Source organism: Varroa destructor, unplaced genomic scaffold (assembly GCF_002443255.2).
Source record: "Varroa destructor unplaced genomic scaffold, Vdes_3.0 BEIS01000006.1, whole genome shotgun sequence".
Taxonomy (NCBI): domain Eukaryota; kingdom Metazoa; phylum Arthropoda; class Arachnida; order Mesostigmata; family Varroidae; genus Varroa; species Varroa destructor.
In genome coordinates, this window is record NW_019211459.1 from 13,290,705 (window position 1) to 13,307,931 (window position 17,227).

Here is a 17,227-nt window from a genome sequence, read left to right on the forward strand (position 1 = left end):
ATGTGCCTTTACGATACTGAAAACATTTGTAATACCAATCTGCTCTCTCTTATCTCGTAAAGGCAATCTTTTCTTATCCCTAGTTAAAGAAATATCATTAGAGAATAGCGCAGATAATTAGTTTTCTAACATGTTATCCGTTCATTTCTTGTTCAAATTAGTCGAAGCCAGTAAATTAGTAGAGGATCACGAAAAGCCAAACGAAACGTTCACTGATGGGCAAGAGCAAGAAGAGGAGGTTTGCCTTATCCTGGGCGATCCTGATGATGCAGAGGACGACGATATTCCTCACGTTACTATAAGCAAGCCCAATCAGGACACGTCCGTGCAGCAAAAAAGCGAAAATAAAGACAGCATTGGAGATGTGACTCCGGTAAGGCCAATTACGGTTGCAGACTCTTTAAAAACAAACTCCCTGAAAATGTTTTATCACGTGTTGATTCCGGAATTAGTATTATAAGAAAACGAACGGTTACTAAGTCGAACAAAATACAAACACTTAAAAGATGAATAATCTCTGATTTCTGTTAATTTACTTACGTCTAGCGTAACGTCCACATCGTTATTATTTACGTAACTTACGGAATTTATAATTGATTTGGTCTTTTACATTGCAGGACATTGCATCCGCCATCGAACGTGAAACATCAGTCACAGGCAACGTTTCAGGCGCGGGTGAATCTGACGACCTTTGGGAGGCGGTCTTCTGCGCGGATCACGATCAGAATGCGGCCCTCGAAAGATCTGTTTGGAGCGAAGCTGAAAGCAGCCACCGGTCAGTTCAATGATAATTTATAGATTCTATATTAATAGACGTTTTGCTTTCAGACCTTGTGATACAACGCACCTTTATCGCGGTATCAGAGCAAACGCGGGATATTAAGTTCGTTTAAATTTTTTTTATGGCACTGTGAAAAAGTTGACCAGTTTGCAACGCGTACTCGAACTTCATATTTAGTAACCGCTGCGGGCTACAACGACGGTTTGTTCTGATACGTTTTAAACGGATTTTTTTTACAACAGATTTCTCGTAACGATGTTGCGACGTCTTGTCAAGCTTTTGTTTAAAGCAGTAATTTACCCATTTATTAGGTAGTAAACTAGCCGTACTGGCGGCCCCAACAGCTATTGGTGACCGCAATTTCAGATTTGGCCAAATCTTATATGTTTTAGTGCGAAATCCCCTATGGGGAGTTTCTCGGAATTCTTCAATCCATACGAAGACCTGATGTCGTGAAGGTGTGAGGAAATTGTGTGCAAATCTATGGGGATGCCAGCTTCCACAGAAACCTGCGATAGGATTATGGATCTAGCGAAGGCCCACACCTCAATAGCCGCCACACCTCCCCAAAGCGGATCATTTTCACCTGTAATAGTTACGCTAATAGCTTCAAAACTGGATTAATCCTGCAAATAGTTTACTTGGATACACGCGTCACTGTCGCAGAAATTTGTTTCCACCGCAAACCTGGCCTTTTACACCCCCCAGGCGACCCGGAAAATAGCAAACCTTCTACTACGTATTCATCAGCACAATCGTCGAAAGATGTGACGAGTTCTGTGGCTCCAATGGAGCTGGATTTTCTCACAATGGCCTGGAGGCCCATGTATAGGCGTTTTCACAAGGATTCTAATGCTTGCTTACGCCAGCGTCAATTTGAAAATCTCAATCATACTATGGCAATTATCTATTTGTACCTTAGAGGATACATAGGAATCTTGATGTGTATATCAATACTTTAATTATTTTAAACTCTTACTAGTTGACGATTAGTAGTTTTGTGTTACATATTCACAATAGTAGAAATTATACGTTGCATAGGGTTCATTGTAGGCATGTTGGTCATGGTAGACCAAGTTTGTACCCATCGTTGGCAAAAACCTTCGAACGTGTGTTGCTTGTACTCCGGTATTTGCTAAATTAAAATAGTTAAGCAAAAATTTTACGATCTTCCCGGTTGAAAGCTGCTAGTGTCTGGCTAGCAGGAACTTTAACAGGAGATGCACGTCTGTTTTAAGTTAAGTTAAATATCTGTCTTATACGATATATACTTTAATTTGTGACTGAATGCAAAGCAGCATACGTGCAATTGCAATGCGCTTCCGCCAACGCAGTATGCTTTGCATTGGCTGGAGGTGCCCCTCAATGATGACAACTGTTAGACGTATGCAGCTATTTTTTATGCTAACTATATCTAAAACTATGTGTTGGGGCGTCCTTACCTTTAGCAGGTCTCTTCTTATTATTATCGACGCTGTCGGTATTCAAAGGGTTCGGACCCTTCACAATGTTGAACCAAATGTACATTTCGATTCTGCGGTGAGCTTGTCTGATTTTGCGCCAACAACGTTTTTCGAATGTGAGCAGAATTTTCAGTATTCAGGTCGGCCGCAAGAGAAATAATCATTCTGGAGCATGGGATTAATTGTTGAAGGTTGTTGTTTGAGCTAAGCTCTTATTTGATACTCGAGCTTTGCGGCTCAAAGTTTGTGGCTTCCTACTTAAGTTTAATATGCGTTTGATACATTTGCGAGGATATATATACATATATATATATATATATATATATATAGTCAAATTTCAGTGAAAAGTGAAGGGCGGACTCTTCAAAACTTGAGAAGGCTGCTGTTACATTCGAAACGGCGGTCAAGTATGAAATGGTACTATTGGTAGATAGATATCCCTCTGTTTTCTACTAATCGTAAATGCCCAGTAATTTAGCAATTGGAAAATAGGTCGTTATTGTTATTACTGGGAATTCAATATGTGTGTGTGTGTGTGTGTGATGTATTGTGTAAACATTCTCGTTGTCAATAAATAGTTTCCGAAAAAAATGACCTGCAGATTTTTTTCAAAAAAAAAAAAAATAATAATACCTAGATTACCTAATTCTTGGTAGACATTTCGTCTAGGACATCACCCTTTTATTTACCACCTCACACGATCGTTACTTATTCATATTTATTTCATTGTATATTCGGCATGTTAGGCCGCAACAAAGCGTGCTTCTTCTATTAAATCATCTTCATTGAGTACTGTAGGTATGATAAAGGTATCATAAAGAATATGAAAAGGATAGCTAGCGTGATTCAAACTTCAAATTCATGTTCAGAATTTATTCCATTCAGGTTAATGCTATATGTTTATAGATGCGTGAACGGCAATTATAATCAATAAATTTCTCTCTCATCTACCTACTCTATGTAATGATTCTGTTTCAAAAAATGTTGCTTAGATGTCACGATTTTTTGTCTTAATTTAGACTATTAGGACACTTTTTTTTTGTCAACGAACTTACTATAATTACTCTACTATCAATGGGGATTCATTTTCGGGGAAAGTATCATGTCGTCTTATAATTACCGACCAAATGTCACACTGTAGTGAGTAATCAGAAACGCATGGCATTACTGCTTGTTGCATCACTCTTTTTTTTCTTTTTTTTTTTTTATTAACAGTAAATTGTAGAGAAACGCATTTGCAACCATTTAAATTTAACTTTAATTATAATCTCATAGAAGTTATGCGTGCATGCCGATATCGAATGTTTTATTTTTAAAAGACTTATTTATTCCACGCGGCCCCATATTTCATTATCTTTACAATTTCCAATCTATCTGACATTACAATATAATCTGCCGGGATTCGGTTCATGCGCGTACTGCTTGTGAATCATATCTGAACAATTCGTTATCCTTGCTTGCAAGGATTTTGTCGTTCCCCATTCGTAGTGCGTACCGTACCGTACCGTACCATTGCAATGAACGATCTATGTGCACGTGTACGTTTAAGCCGGCATCAGTAATAAGCGTGGCTGTCGATTATGCGAATGTAAGATTGCAATTAGCTTGGAGAAGACTATCGATCAATGAAGCGGATAACCTATTCTGAGAATTAAATCTCTCCCTTGTAGCCAACTGCTTGTTGCTGCTCTTTCAATGATTCGATAGGTAGCTGTTGTTTTACTTCATTCCCATCTCCCCTATTGCGTAGCGAAATTTATAATAACAACAACAACAACAACAACAACAATTAAGAAATACAGTCAATTAAAGGTTTGATGCGTGTTTCGAACAGTAAAGATAATGACAACATCGAAACTACTACACAAGTACAATTGGTTTCACCGTGTGAAAATTACAATCTTATTACTATACTTTTCTTTTTTTTTCTTCTCTGCATTGTGTGCATTGAAAATAATCTACCTATTGATATATAATCGCTGTATATTTGGACCGGCAGAGTTGTTTAACTCGATTGTAGCTGATTTATGGCTGCTCTTCTTATGTGAGCACAAATCCTTTTGTCCAATCCAAGATTTGAAAATCTTCCGCCATGTTTTCTGTCCACCATCAGTGTAGCTGCTAAATGGTAAGCACTGCTTGAACTCGTATTCCCTTTCCTGCTACTGCAGCGCTATCAACCCGTTTTGTTGCCTGTGCCGCCGCTAATGGTAGATTCATCCATCTGTGGCAACACAGCCTTCTACCCTGTCTCACTGTTATGTGACCAGATAATTAAGGCATGTGCCACAAACATGATTGATGCACTGACTGGAAGGGACATATAGAACGAAAACGATTCTGACAAACGCTCAATCGGATAGACCTGACGTAAATCGGTTCGCGTTGCATGATGCGGTGGAGATAAAGGGTGCGGGTGAAATATCTACAACAATGAATGGACTAATTCTTTGTTATGTTACAAACGCTTGTCAGGCGCAAATCGCATAGAACGCAGGAATAAGTTGTCATTGAAAAAATATATACACAGGGTGTACGAAACTTATTCAAGTCGGTGCACAGAATTTTAATCAAAAAGCGACTCATACTCTCGATACACGTTTTTTTCTCGTAACATACATATGGTTATATTTTTAACTTTTTGACATAAAAAATGTGTATATATATATATATATACACATTTTTTTTTCTAAATCACAGAGCTAATTTTATGCGACGAATTATATTATAATTACAGGAAGAGTTTACTTTACTAATTATTTCATTATTTGCTATTCAGTTAACCTCAATGTTAGAAAACTCATTGACAGAAAATGGTTAAATTTTTACTTCTAGTACAAATCACTATACGTTATTCAACTGAAATCAAACGATCGTTCATCTTGGAAATGCTTCCAAGATGCATCAAAACAGACAGCGTGACAAAAAAAATTAAATAAACCGTTTTGGTCAATGAACCTTCTGAAAACGGTAGCTATCAGCCTAGATATTTTAGCTTCGAGCTACAAAACGGCGAAGCATACCTAACTCTTGTGCGACATTAGCACATTGGGCAACAGTAAACACGCTTTTAATCTCATGACGACAGCGGTTACCAAGTTATTTTCTGTAGCCGAACACTCTTACTGTAAGAGGCTGATAAAATGAAATTGGTGTTTATTTGTCCATCATTTTTGTCCCTAATTTCTTCTTCTATTGATGTAATCTTTAAATTCAATTGAACATTTTCAGATCAAGTGCAATCAGCAAGTCACGACGAGAACAACCTTCCGAGACCAGGCCGGTAGGCCACGAGGAGCCTTTTGGTGCTTCTGAAAATACAGTGAGACTTCCAGAGAAGTTTCAAGTAAGATAAGATAGAATTTATTAAAAGCAAAATTTAAATAATTTCGACTTTTTTCCTCGTTAGCTTGTTCCTCTATGTATTAGGGGTCTGACAGATAATTCTAACGGGCATTTTCTCCATAATCATTGAGTAATTTCTCTGTTACTTCATTGTTGTTTTTGTTTGTTTTACGCAGCCAAATGTGGAAAGTGCTGTAGCATCGATTCTTGATCTTCAAGACCCACTCGATCTTGAGGGGAGACCTTCTTCGAGTTTGTCATCGGTAGCGAATGAAACGGACCGTCAGGAAACACTGGGCGGTTCTGACACGCAGGGGCCTTCGGCACCCGACGTGGATAGCGCTGTTCAGGGTTTGCTGGATGAGGCCCCGCAGTTCGAAGAGGTGGCGGACGCTGACGTCGATGAACCTGTTGGCGTAGTAGACGAGCTGTGTATCCACGATGACGAGAATGTCAACGAAGAATTAGTGGATGTAGCTCCTGGGGAAGCGTCAGCTCTCGCTACCGCGAACCCCGAGCGCTCTCAAGAATTTATAGAAACGCCGCTAGCTGCCTCATCTCCTATATCGTTTGATTCCCACCACGATCACGACGAAACGCTACTAACTCCTGGGGACCCGGTTGTGTCAAGCCTAGTCACAGAAGACAGTAGCGCCATTGTCACAGCTGCTGCTGCTACCAGGGATATTGGCTTATTGCCGACTGCTACCGTGGTCATAGACAGTAACGTCGCTTCTCAGAATCAGCAGCAGCAGCCGCGTGTTGAGGATGTCAATTGTGCAGCGCATGAAGCGGCCCGTCGACTCAGCGCTGAGATTCGCAGCGTCACCGGAGATGTCGTTGAGAGCGTTGCGACAACGAGTCGCTTGGTAGAGGATGCTGCCGGTGCTAATCGGCGTTCCGTGGAAGCCAATGCAAATCTTAGTTCAAACGTTGTCCTTTTAACCCCTGTTGAAATGGCAAACAGCGGAAAGCCCACACGTTGGTCAATTGTAGATACCGCAGCACAGTCATCGCTTCTTACCGGAAACGATGAGCGCTCGCCGACACCTGCATCGGCACGTATAGGCAATGTCGACGATCTGAAGAGCAGCGTCAATTTATCTGAAGAAAGTAGCAGCTCAGAGAGCGAAAGTGACACTGACGAGAACGACGATGATGTTGAACGAGCGGGTAGACTAAAGGAGGAGACTCGTCCGATGTCAGTAGTGAAAGCCCCCACAAGTGACATCGAATCTGAGCTTAATCCTACTACCACAGCTCAGCCAACAGAACAACTCAAAAATGAACCAAGGGTTTTGGATAAGCCAGAAGCTTCCGGCGACAGTTTAGGGTCGGATGGTAAGCAAAGCAGTGTCTCCGAAACAGCCCGGTGTCTCCGGCAGCCTGACGGCCAGTACGACGAAAGGGAAGCTGAGCAAGATGACAGCTGCAGCGATACAAGATCTAATGACGGGCCCGCTACATTGGGTTACGGGTCCGAGAAAAAGATTGAGAGTAACGTCGCTGGCACTAGCAGCGGTACGGTCTTCGCGTGTTCTAATACTAACATTAGTTTTGTAGCAGGCACATCGGGGGAGTTGTTGGGAACTGAAAGCGAACAGACCAGTAAAAGCTCCAAGGATCAGGCTGCTTCTCCATACGATGGGCAGTTACCCTCAAAGAAAACGTCTTTCTCAGAGCAAAATGATTTATGCAAGCACACTGCTATGCGAATAGAGCCCGAGGCCTCCCCTGCGATAAGACGCCCCGACGACGGCACACCAATTGTGCGTGATGTTAATAAAAACCAGAGTGAGTCATCGGTAGGTCGGGAAGGAAATGTTGATAATAAAGATCTTTATGTAGCCACATCGGAAACCTCCGACCAAGAAGACCTTGCTGCATTAGATTCAACTGATAGCCAACGCAACCTCGAAGCGCATCCATTTAAAATAGCCTTCGATCAAGAACGGCAAGGTGGCGAGCGACCTGATTCCGGTTCAACAGAAAGTAGACAGAACACATCACCGTTTAAGGTCCAAGACGACTTAGCTGTGTCATCCCAGCCTAATGATACTGGTAATCTACCTGAAAAAGCAGGTCCTTCGCAGAGTGAAGAAACGCGCGAAGCTGCTTGCTATTCTGAAGACAACCAAAGTGAAGTGAATAAAGATATGGCTAATGCTCCTACTGATAAAGCAACACCTTCCGAATGTACAACTAGTGGAATACGGGGTTCGACGACAAGTTCTTCGTTATCGGAGCAATCACCATCACAAGATTCGCCGTCAGGCCAACAGATTCTCTCCGTCGAAGTCAGTAAGCCAAACTTTTTGGTTAGTTACGATCTTGACAGTGACAATGAGAGTGATGAAGAGCATCATGCTGCTGGTCCTTCAGAAGCTACTGCAAAAGACGTTTCGGTAACGAATCCGCCGACTAAACTGCAATCCGCCTCTAATGTAGAACAACAAAGCGTCGAAGATTCCGCCGCAGGTAGCTCTGATGATCCTGTCATTGCAACAGCTGCAAATCGTATATCTAATAATCTTCCTCGTCATTGTGGAGCCGATGTCTCGTCTTCACTACGGGCTCCATTCACTAGCGGTTCCAGCAGTGCCCTCGACGGGTGCACTGAATCAACCGCGGCAAGATATGTTGACGAACGAGCATTGCCGGCCGCCAATAAAAAGTCAGAAGTAACATCAAGCAGTGATCAACCTACACAGGACATAGGAGTCACGAGCCGTGTTAGTCCGAGGATCGGAGCGTCATGTCAACCTTCAGCAGAGGTAGCTGTGGAGGAAAAGTCGGAACCGGTGAAACCTGTGGTGAACCAGGACGTCGAGTTTAGCAATAGGCAACAGGGGCATCAGGCAGATGCGTCTAGCTCAGATGACAAACCGGCACTGCATGACAGACTGAATGAATCTTGTCATGAGGAAGTAAACCCGGAGGCATTCCAAGATATAGATCAGATGACCCAGCATCACCATGCGGCTTCATCGAGCTCTGACACTACCCCAGACAAGGATCCAGATAATAACGCTTCGTCTACTTTGGTAGCCAGGACCGAGCAGACGTCTCCTAACTCCGATAGAGATCAGCCACAACTATGTTGTGTCCTTACTGGAGATGAAGCATGTTCTAGTTCTGACAAACGTATGCAGCCGTCATCAAATCTTATTCAGGAAGAAGCTAGTGATGATTTAGTGGAAGAGGCTAGCTCATCTGGGGATGCATCTCATACTGAGGGTCAGCGAGAAGCCACGGACGTGCAATCATCAACGGAAGCTTGTACGGAGCAACAACCTGTTTGCAGAGCTACATCTAGTGATGATATTGCTGATGAAAATGCTGCAGCGGAAAGTTCAGTTCAAGGAAGCGGAACCCCCATTTCCTCAGCTGCGTCGACTCCCGGGGCTTATGTCGGCTCATCTTCGCCACCACCTGCTAGCATGGCTAGCCTTCAACAAGGAAACCAAGCAAATTCTGGACAGCTACACATTGACGCATCAACTATTGAAACGACAGGTGGAGCGTCTTCGAGCTCTGATCAGAGAACGACAAGTGGAGTCATTGGTGAAAGCGCTGGCTGTAGCCTGCTGTCGTCGCCATCATCAAATGGCAGTGAACAAGCTAGTAAGGATGAAACAAATTCGCGCGAGGCCCGCGCCATCGCTGAGGACATCAGTCCTGGATCCGAGGCATCTGCTACTTTGGATGCAGGTGGCTCCTTACGACGATTCGAATCAGGACAACAAAATCAGGAAACGCTGAGACAAGAAGAAGCTCAGTCAGGTATTGCCGAAAAGGACGAAGCAGAAAGCAATCGAGATTTTAACGTAGATGCCTCGATCATTGTCGCGCCGAGGCGCGGGGACCGACCAGATGCCTTGGATACAACGAAAAGCATCAGCAGCAGCGAAGAACGAACAACTGTCTCCGGCAAGTCGGCCTGCCAGAACACCTTACTGCCGTCGGCTACTCCATCCGATGTTACTCCATCCGACGCAGGTCACAGCCAGAGTGTCGCGGATATCGCAGCTGCGATTCGGCAGTCCGAGGAATCTGGCAGAGGGCGATGTCAAAGCACCAGTGAACAAAGACCGATGCCGCGAACATCATCGTCGCCTGATCATGGCGGTGACAACAACGACGATAGCGGGGGCATCGGCTCACACAATGCTTCCTCTGAGGGATCGCTCCCATGTAGTAGTAGTAACAGTACCGGCAGGCCTGTTAATGAAATAGAGGCATCTATGGTAATAGATGACGACCGCGATATTTCTAGCAGCAATAACGCTAACAGCAAATATATCTCAACGGAGAAGGAAAATAGCGGTATTGCCTCAGTGGGAAGTGAAGCAGAAAATGTTTCGGGAAGCATAACCGGGCCCGAGGAAGCTAAAGCTAGCGGCAGTAAGCGCGATTCAAGGGGTGAGTTTGAAGATGATGATCGGGACGAAGCTGAATTTAGCCGAAATTACAACAAATCGGATATTTCCAGTTCTCAAGGAATTTCATCTGGCGTCGCCTCAGTAGATGTCAACTTCGCTATTGACGCTATTTCAAAGGTATGCGCACTGAAGTTTGACCGTTCATAGCATTGCTAGATCAACTTTCACCGTGCTTATATTGACAAAATGGCGATATTTCATGATAAGTGAGGATTTGTACGGTATATGATGTACTACAGTACAATTTAATAATGCTCGGAAATTATTTTAATATAATGAGCTTGGTTTGTTTCATTATACTTATTTATTACTAATTGTAAGTGAACGATATTGCCTTTACCCGCTACATAGGCTGAGCATTGTTGAATTCTGCTAGCAGTATAAAGGTTCATATCATTTATAAACGTTTGTCTGAGTATGCTGATATAGTTGATATAGGACGTTCTCAGACTGGACTGACGCATATCGTGGCAATGCTTTTCAGATATCAGCGGCAACGCTAGGTGAAAATTGTAGTAGTAGTAGTAGTAGTAGCAGCAGCAGCAGCAGCAGCAGCAGCTCGGGCATAGTTAATGACCACAATCAAGATTTAGCGAGTGAGGATAGGGAAGCCATGGAGCAGGTAGATCAGTCTACCGCTTGTCAAGATCGAGGTGACGAAGCTACTGGTAGCGAAGCTGAACAATTGACCAGTTCATCGGTCCCAAACGCAGCCTGCAGCACAAGTGGCTCGACCATTTTTATTACTCGTAAAAAACTACGAACAGGAAAAATTCAGGATGCCGGTATCGCCTGTACGAAATCACCGGTAAATAAGGTACATCGTCATTTAATCATATGCTGAAGTCATTGAGAAGTTGGTCAATTAAATTGTTACTAGGTGATAGTGTATTACTTGAAAAAGGCTTGTTATTCATGGATCGTTATGTGGGTTTCGTTGCGAACATAATATCTATATATATTTGTAGTATCCTCGTCTATATATGTAGGGCAAGGTGCTTTTGGGACATAGGCGCCCATGAGTCAAACCGCTGTTATAATAGGCATTATTTCAGGATAAATCCAAGGACTTCCAGGCTTCTCATGAGATGAATAGCACTTCTGAACGGGACATAAGTTACTTCGATGACGATCTAGAGCGTAGAACGGATGAAGTGGGCGAGGTATAAAATACTAACTTTAAAAATTGTTTCAAAATATATCAATATGGCCATTCAATTGGACTCTAATCCGAGATTTTTCATCACAACTTGAATTAGTTTAATGTTTCGATTCTTAATTACTCATGTGTGCCTTCCTAATTCAATTCCTTGCTAGCATTATTTGTACTGCAATTGGACTTTTATTGGTGTTAGTCTTCCATTTTCTAATCGAAATATTTAAATTCCGCAGGTCATTGAAGATGTTGACAAGAAGAAAATAAGCCAGACCAATAGTTCTCCCGCCCGATCGGAAGCGTCGTTAGAGCTTTTAGATGGAAACGTCCGAGGAAGTAGGTCGCCGACTGCTTACGCTAGCCGAGCTGAAGTGGCAAACGACCTACGAGGTCTGGTTCCACACGAGTCTAGACGCTCAGAAATTTTAGCGATGAGCTCTACGCACGCAGGCTATTTGCAAGAATCTTTTCGTTGTAGTAATTCCTCCGCCGGTAGTACAGCTGACTGTAAAGCAGCTGCTTCCCACACTTACAAAGCTAGCAAAGGTCCCTCGCCTTGGAATGCCGACGATTCGGTCTATCCCAAACAAATCACAGCGGAGTCAGGCAACCCCGCCGATCAAGCCAACGACGCTGAAGATGAACGTCCGATGGAGGAACTAATTTCCGCAGCTCAAGAAACGAACATGGGAGAAGCTTCTTCGCTAACTTTCAAAAATCTCGGTAGCTCCAGTGTACACACAAATGATCCAGAAACGTCTACTCAAGTCAACAAGTCTTCAGACAGTCCCGTTAGGGACCGGAATTCTTTAGGTAGACCGGCTCAGCATGACGCGTTCTCAAAAACGTGTACACAAGGCAACACCGATCCGAAAGCTCCTGTCGAAGATGAGGAACTTTCGGCGAAGTTTGCTCATGACACGAGGCCATCGGGGACTTCGGCTCAAGATGACGAATCTGTGTGTGTTTCCGACGAGATATCTATAGAGACCTCGATGGGGGCTGAAGGGTCACTGGAGACGCCTTCTGTTTATGAGACACTTTAAGGTATTTAATGTTTAAAGGTAATACCGAGAATCATGGGGAACTGGCTATTGCGGGCAACAGCAAGTCGCACGCCTCTGGTCGCGGCGACGTCCGTTTCCGTTTGGAGTTTTTCGGCAATGAACTCAAAGAGTTGGAAATGAGCGCGGAGCATTTCGCTGCGTCTGTAAAAACCACCAATGACAACGTCGAGGATTCAGTTAATCCCGAGTCCAGTACTCAAGACATGAATATAAATGCGCAGGGTACAACAATAGAGTTAGAGTAGTCTGCTAAAGGTGACAATGAAGAAAACACCGTAGAAACCTTGGCGTCAAGAATCAAGGAGGAAGCTCCTGCTTTCAAGAGTCCATATCCTTCAGAAAAGTCAGCTAGCCCGGTGCAAATATCAGAGGCAAAATAAGCGATCGAACTTTACAAGCACCAGTTAAAGCGCGGACTTAACTCTTACTGACAATACACACGGAGTGAAGAACGGTTTTGCTTTTGTTGCATAAGAACGTTGTTCAGGAGTCCATGACAGTTGCGCGAAAACTGAATGCCAGAAGAATACGCAGTTCTGTGAAGAGGAGCTGTTATTAATATATAGGTACAGAATGATGCAAATGGACAGTGACTTCCGTTTTTTTTAAGGGCGCCACTGAAAGAGTTTTACACGTATATCTTATTCACGTTGCCGGTAACTTCTCTGAGCGCAACATAATGTCCAGTATCCCATTTTCCCTTTCACGTCCCAATGGATAGAGAGATCTCGAAAATATTAGGGTAATTATACCCACATGTTGCTGGCGTCGGACCTTTCTTCACCCTTGTTGTACTATTACTATTGTATGTATCTTTGATGATGTTTCTATTCTGCTTGAAAAGACAAGGTAGTAAGCCTAATACATAGAGAAACTATATATATAGAAACATACACCACTCACACTGCCGACAGACTGCGTCGGTTAGTACAACAATAACAGATTATACAATAATGGTAGTTCATACACACATCTAATGAACAATATGGCTCTATGTAGAATACGTAATGCTAGCAGTGAAGTGCGAGAAAGTAACCTTTAGCCTCGAGCTATCTTGGCTCTCCAGCTAGCCCACCACTGTTACTTGTCTGTACTTGTATTTTATGTATTTAGAGAATTTTGATTTTCACAAGAGTCATTTGGGGGTTTGGGACAGCGCATCTATCTTAGTCGCGGCAATTTCGATCAAGTAACTTAGTCAATTAATCCCTTAGGAAGAGTTTTCGTTTATACATGTTAATTACAAAAATATCTTGTTTTCGCGCTGGACACATCCGCCCCTGAGATTCGTGCCCTCAATGGTGTTGACTTTAAGATCGAAAACTTTGGTCGAGTCGATCTAACACAAAGCTGAATTGTCAGATCGGTCATGTAGCATTATGTAGCGGTATTATTATTATGGTTTGGCAGCTCAGCAGTTATATTAGAAAGACGAAACGCAGTACCCCCATTATAGAGCTTACCTGATATCATCATTGTGCACAATTCGATACTCAGTTGAAACAAACTGCTTTTCATTCCTTTACGATGCCCAACTGCCTGACGTATGTAGTACATCAGCGTATATCCCAGGTGGTGCACACTATGCGGACCAATAACCCCCTATTGAAAGCATACCCTTATTACATGAATAGAACTTTTTATTGTACACATGCGACCCGCTGAATCAATTTGTACGTGACTTAGTTATTTCTTTTGATTGAACCCTTGTGAGACGAACGTCTGCTTTGTGCATACGTTTACCCTTAGCTGTCGTTGCAAGAACTAAAGTACCACGGTGTGTAAAGGCCTACAGCTGAGTTGCCTGGTAATATTGTCGAATAATGACCCTCTTTGAGTCGAAGTGAATACGTTGCTAACTCTAAAAATACCCATATGCACGCTATATACTAAGACGGCTAGACTACTCCTGTATACTTGTACATAAACAATGAAGATGGAGGGGTGCAAAAAAATTTTGTTAAATCGACTCCGTGCATCGTTATAATAACTGCAGAGTGCCAATGCGTGCAAGAAGCAGTAGCTGGCGAAGTTGGTAATATCCTGTGCACCAGTTCTACCGATCCATATTCTTTTACTGCTAGACTGTATGCAAATTGACCTATGTAAAAACTCTAGCACTATGACAGCGTTTTCGGCAGACAATAACCAAACAAATTTGGCAAATCCTCATAATCATCCACGCTCTGTGACTCCAGAGTAGAGCTGTACATACAAAGTCTACAAATTTCTCATTATATATACACATACGGTAGTCTATATATACATATATACACATATATATATATATGTATGTATGTATATATATTTGAATAGACATTATAGACTTGAAGAATATATATATATATATATATCTAGACAGATGCAATGCAATATTATAAAAAATCACTATTTGTCATAGTATATAGTCGCCCCCTACATATAGCCACATACGTGAATGAAACGAAAAAGCAAAAGATATAGGACACTGCTGGTGGAGTAACGGCGAGCGTTAAAAATACAATCGTATATATAATATGACACAAAGTGGGTTATAATATTATTGTTATTGTCACAACTATATATTATTGTAAGTAAATAAAGAGGAAATATAACATTATAATCAGGCTGAATATATAATGACTATGTAATAATAATAATAATAATAATAATAATAATAAAAAAAAAGATGAAACGCTATTATCGTCCCTGTATAAGATAAGATATATATGCCGTGTAGTATGCGTTACAATATGATTAATATATCCGTAGAGTTGTCAAATTGTTAGTTGTTGCATGTGTGCAGCATTACTTTTTCCGAGATATATATATATATATATATATCTATATATATCTATCGTTAATAGTCCTTGAACGTTAACATAGCATTTTTAAATCAGAGCGGGAAATTTTCCAAAGTGTTAACTTTGAATTTGTTCTAAAAGTCCGTTCAAAACTGTTTCCTAGGGCCTTTTTGTGGCAGTTTTTTTTTCTTTTTTTTTTTTGTTTTTGGCTCGCCTACAATTGATATCGTGTTGAACTGACCTGCACAGTTACTCTTTAAAGGTCAACAATCACAAGCTAATGCGTCTAGCTAGCTATCAACGAAAGGAAGTGGTGGTTTTTTCTAGCGAACAAGACATTTTCTCAAGACGTTACCCTTCAAAGAATACGATGGCAGATGCCTTACTTACAACTAAATATACATATAACTATTAGCAAGCAGAATTCTACATATACTCAGATATTTTAACGAGCAAAAACCACCTGAATATGCAGATCCTTTTGGGATATTTCTGGCTCTATTGACTAACAACAATTGGATAAAGATGCAGCGCCATTTTGCTTATTGAATGGTCTGGGTATTTTAAAGGGTTGTGCGATTTGTTGTTAAGTTGCTATTGTTGTTAAGGAACATTAAGTTGCTTTCAAAAGCAATTCTCAAAATTTTAAACCTGTACTATGTATGAAAACGTTATATCGTTCTTAATTACCGTTTCTTTGTTTAATTCCTGCCGTAAATCGATGTATGATTGCGTAGGTTATCGAGAGTGATCGTCTGATGAACCCAACGTCTAGTTTTAAACCATTGCATGCTACGGTGTTATTTGTATAGAACGTACCGAGTGATCGATAATTAAGAGGATTGTGCCGGGCCAATGAGTGCAGGTGCATGGCGTACGTGTTGTCTATTTGCGTACCATTGTTGTTAGCATCAGCGTCATAAGAACTCGTCGTTAGCACTCTATGTGAATGTTATCGATACCGCAAGCCAAACACCATAACGATATCGACCAATATAAATTAATGAAAAGGACGAAAAGAAAAAGGAAGCGTACACTGACGAAGTTGCCCGACAAAAGAAGCGTATGCAGATGTATTACAAGAATTACTCGAGAACGAACCAGTATGACTATGTTGCTTATTGTTATTTTCAACAGTTATTGAAAATGACAGTTATCTGTTTGTGTATTATAGAGTCAGCTCTGAAGAATGGAAAAAAAAGTGGGAAGGAAATGATAGCGAAAGAAACAACGAAGAAAAATATTATATATATATATATATATAATTCGCGGTGGTCAGGATAAATCGGGACAGGCTTGATGTTGCTTGTTCATTTGCTACATTTAGAGAACACATAGTTACAATAGATTACACTTTTGCCTTTTTATTATATTACATGGGGTTTATTTCTTTGTGGATGACTCGATTGCCTATATAAAACCTCTTTTCGAACAAAGCCTTGAGTTTCGGCGACGACATCCTGGTATCATCCCGAAGTTCTTTTTGCATATTTTTAATAAATAGGTAAGCCCTTTCAAATCTGCTTGTGTTGTAGATCTTTTCATTATATTATGTGAACGTTTCCACGTGGAAACTGGCAACAACGTCAACGGTCGCTTTCCTGACCAAAACCTCTAAGCCTATATAAGGATGACGGTGTACCCGGCGCAAAGACATAAGAATGGTGACTGATCGCGGTTCATAAAATGAACTCACTGTGGGTTTATAATTTTATATTAAAAGGACCTGACTTTTTTCTAGCACGAAGCATAGCAAAGGAGCGTATGCTAACTAAGAGAAACAGCGAGTCGAAATTTGTCCCAATTTAGCCTGAATAGACTGTATGCAATGAAGTATATACATAATAAAATAATTTTTAAGAGACGACTAATTATGATTTTTGGATGTCTTTATTTTATAGGTAGAACAGTCGTGTTTGGCTATTTTCTTGGATAATTTGCCACTATAGTTTGTCTTCGCGCTAGATGTGCCTAGATAAGGATTGCAGCAGACTTGAAATGTTGCTGGATGCAAGGATTTTTTCGCATAACCGATATATCCAAACAACGTACTTTCTTCTAGTTTGCTAAGACTGTCTATCGTAGCTGGATTCACTTACTGAAGGGTACTGGTGGCACGACTTTCATACGACTAGACACAGCGGGCCTACTTTGTTCGGTATTGTTAGACTTGATCCCGCTGAAACCAGT

General features: G+C 41.6%; 1 protein-coding gene and 1 long non-coding RNA gene across 3 annotated transcripts in view; one reads left to right on the plus strand and one right to left on the minus strand.

The window, feature by feature from the left end:
• Positions 1 to 16,914, plus strand: part of LOC111252519 (uncharacterized) — a 32,561-nt gene extending 15,647 nt beyond the window's left edge. For both annotated transcript variants that reach the window (XM_022810586.2, XM_022810587.2), the window contains exons 12-18: positions 162 to 373; positions 618 to 775; positions 5,476 to 5,590; positions 5,766 to 10,148; positions 10,516 to 10,848; positions 11,087 to 11,194; positions 11,424 to 16,914. In XM_022810586.2, the coding sequence (XP_022666321.1) occupies positions 162 to 373; positions 618 to 775; positions 5,476 to 5,590; positions 5,766 to 10,148; positions 10,516 to 10,848; positions 11,087 to 11,194; positions 11,424 to 12,233 (6,119 nt within the window). In that variant the 3' untranslated portion in view covers positions 12,234 to 16,914. The remainder of the gene's footprint in view (positions 1 to 161; positions 374 to 617; positions 776 to 5,475; positions 5,591 to 5,765; positions 10,149 to 10,515; positions 10,849 to 11,086; positions 11,195 to 11,423) is intronic.
• On the minus strand, positions 3,090 to 15,826 carry LOC147754884 (uncharacterized). Its single transcript, XR_015329766.1, has 2 exons — positions 15,728 to 15,826; positions 3,090 to 4,554 (listed from the first exon to the last, which is right to left on the minus strand). It is a non-coding gene; the product is annotated as an uncharacterized LOC147754884 (long non-coding RNA).
• Positions 16,915 to 17,227: the final 313 nt, after the last annotated feature.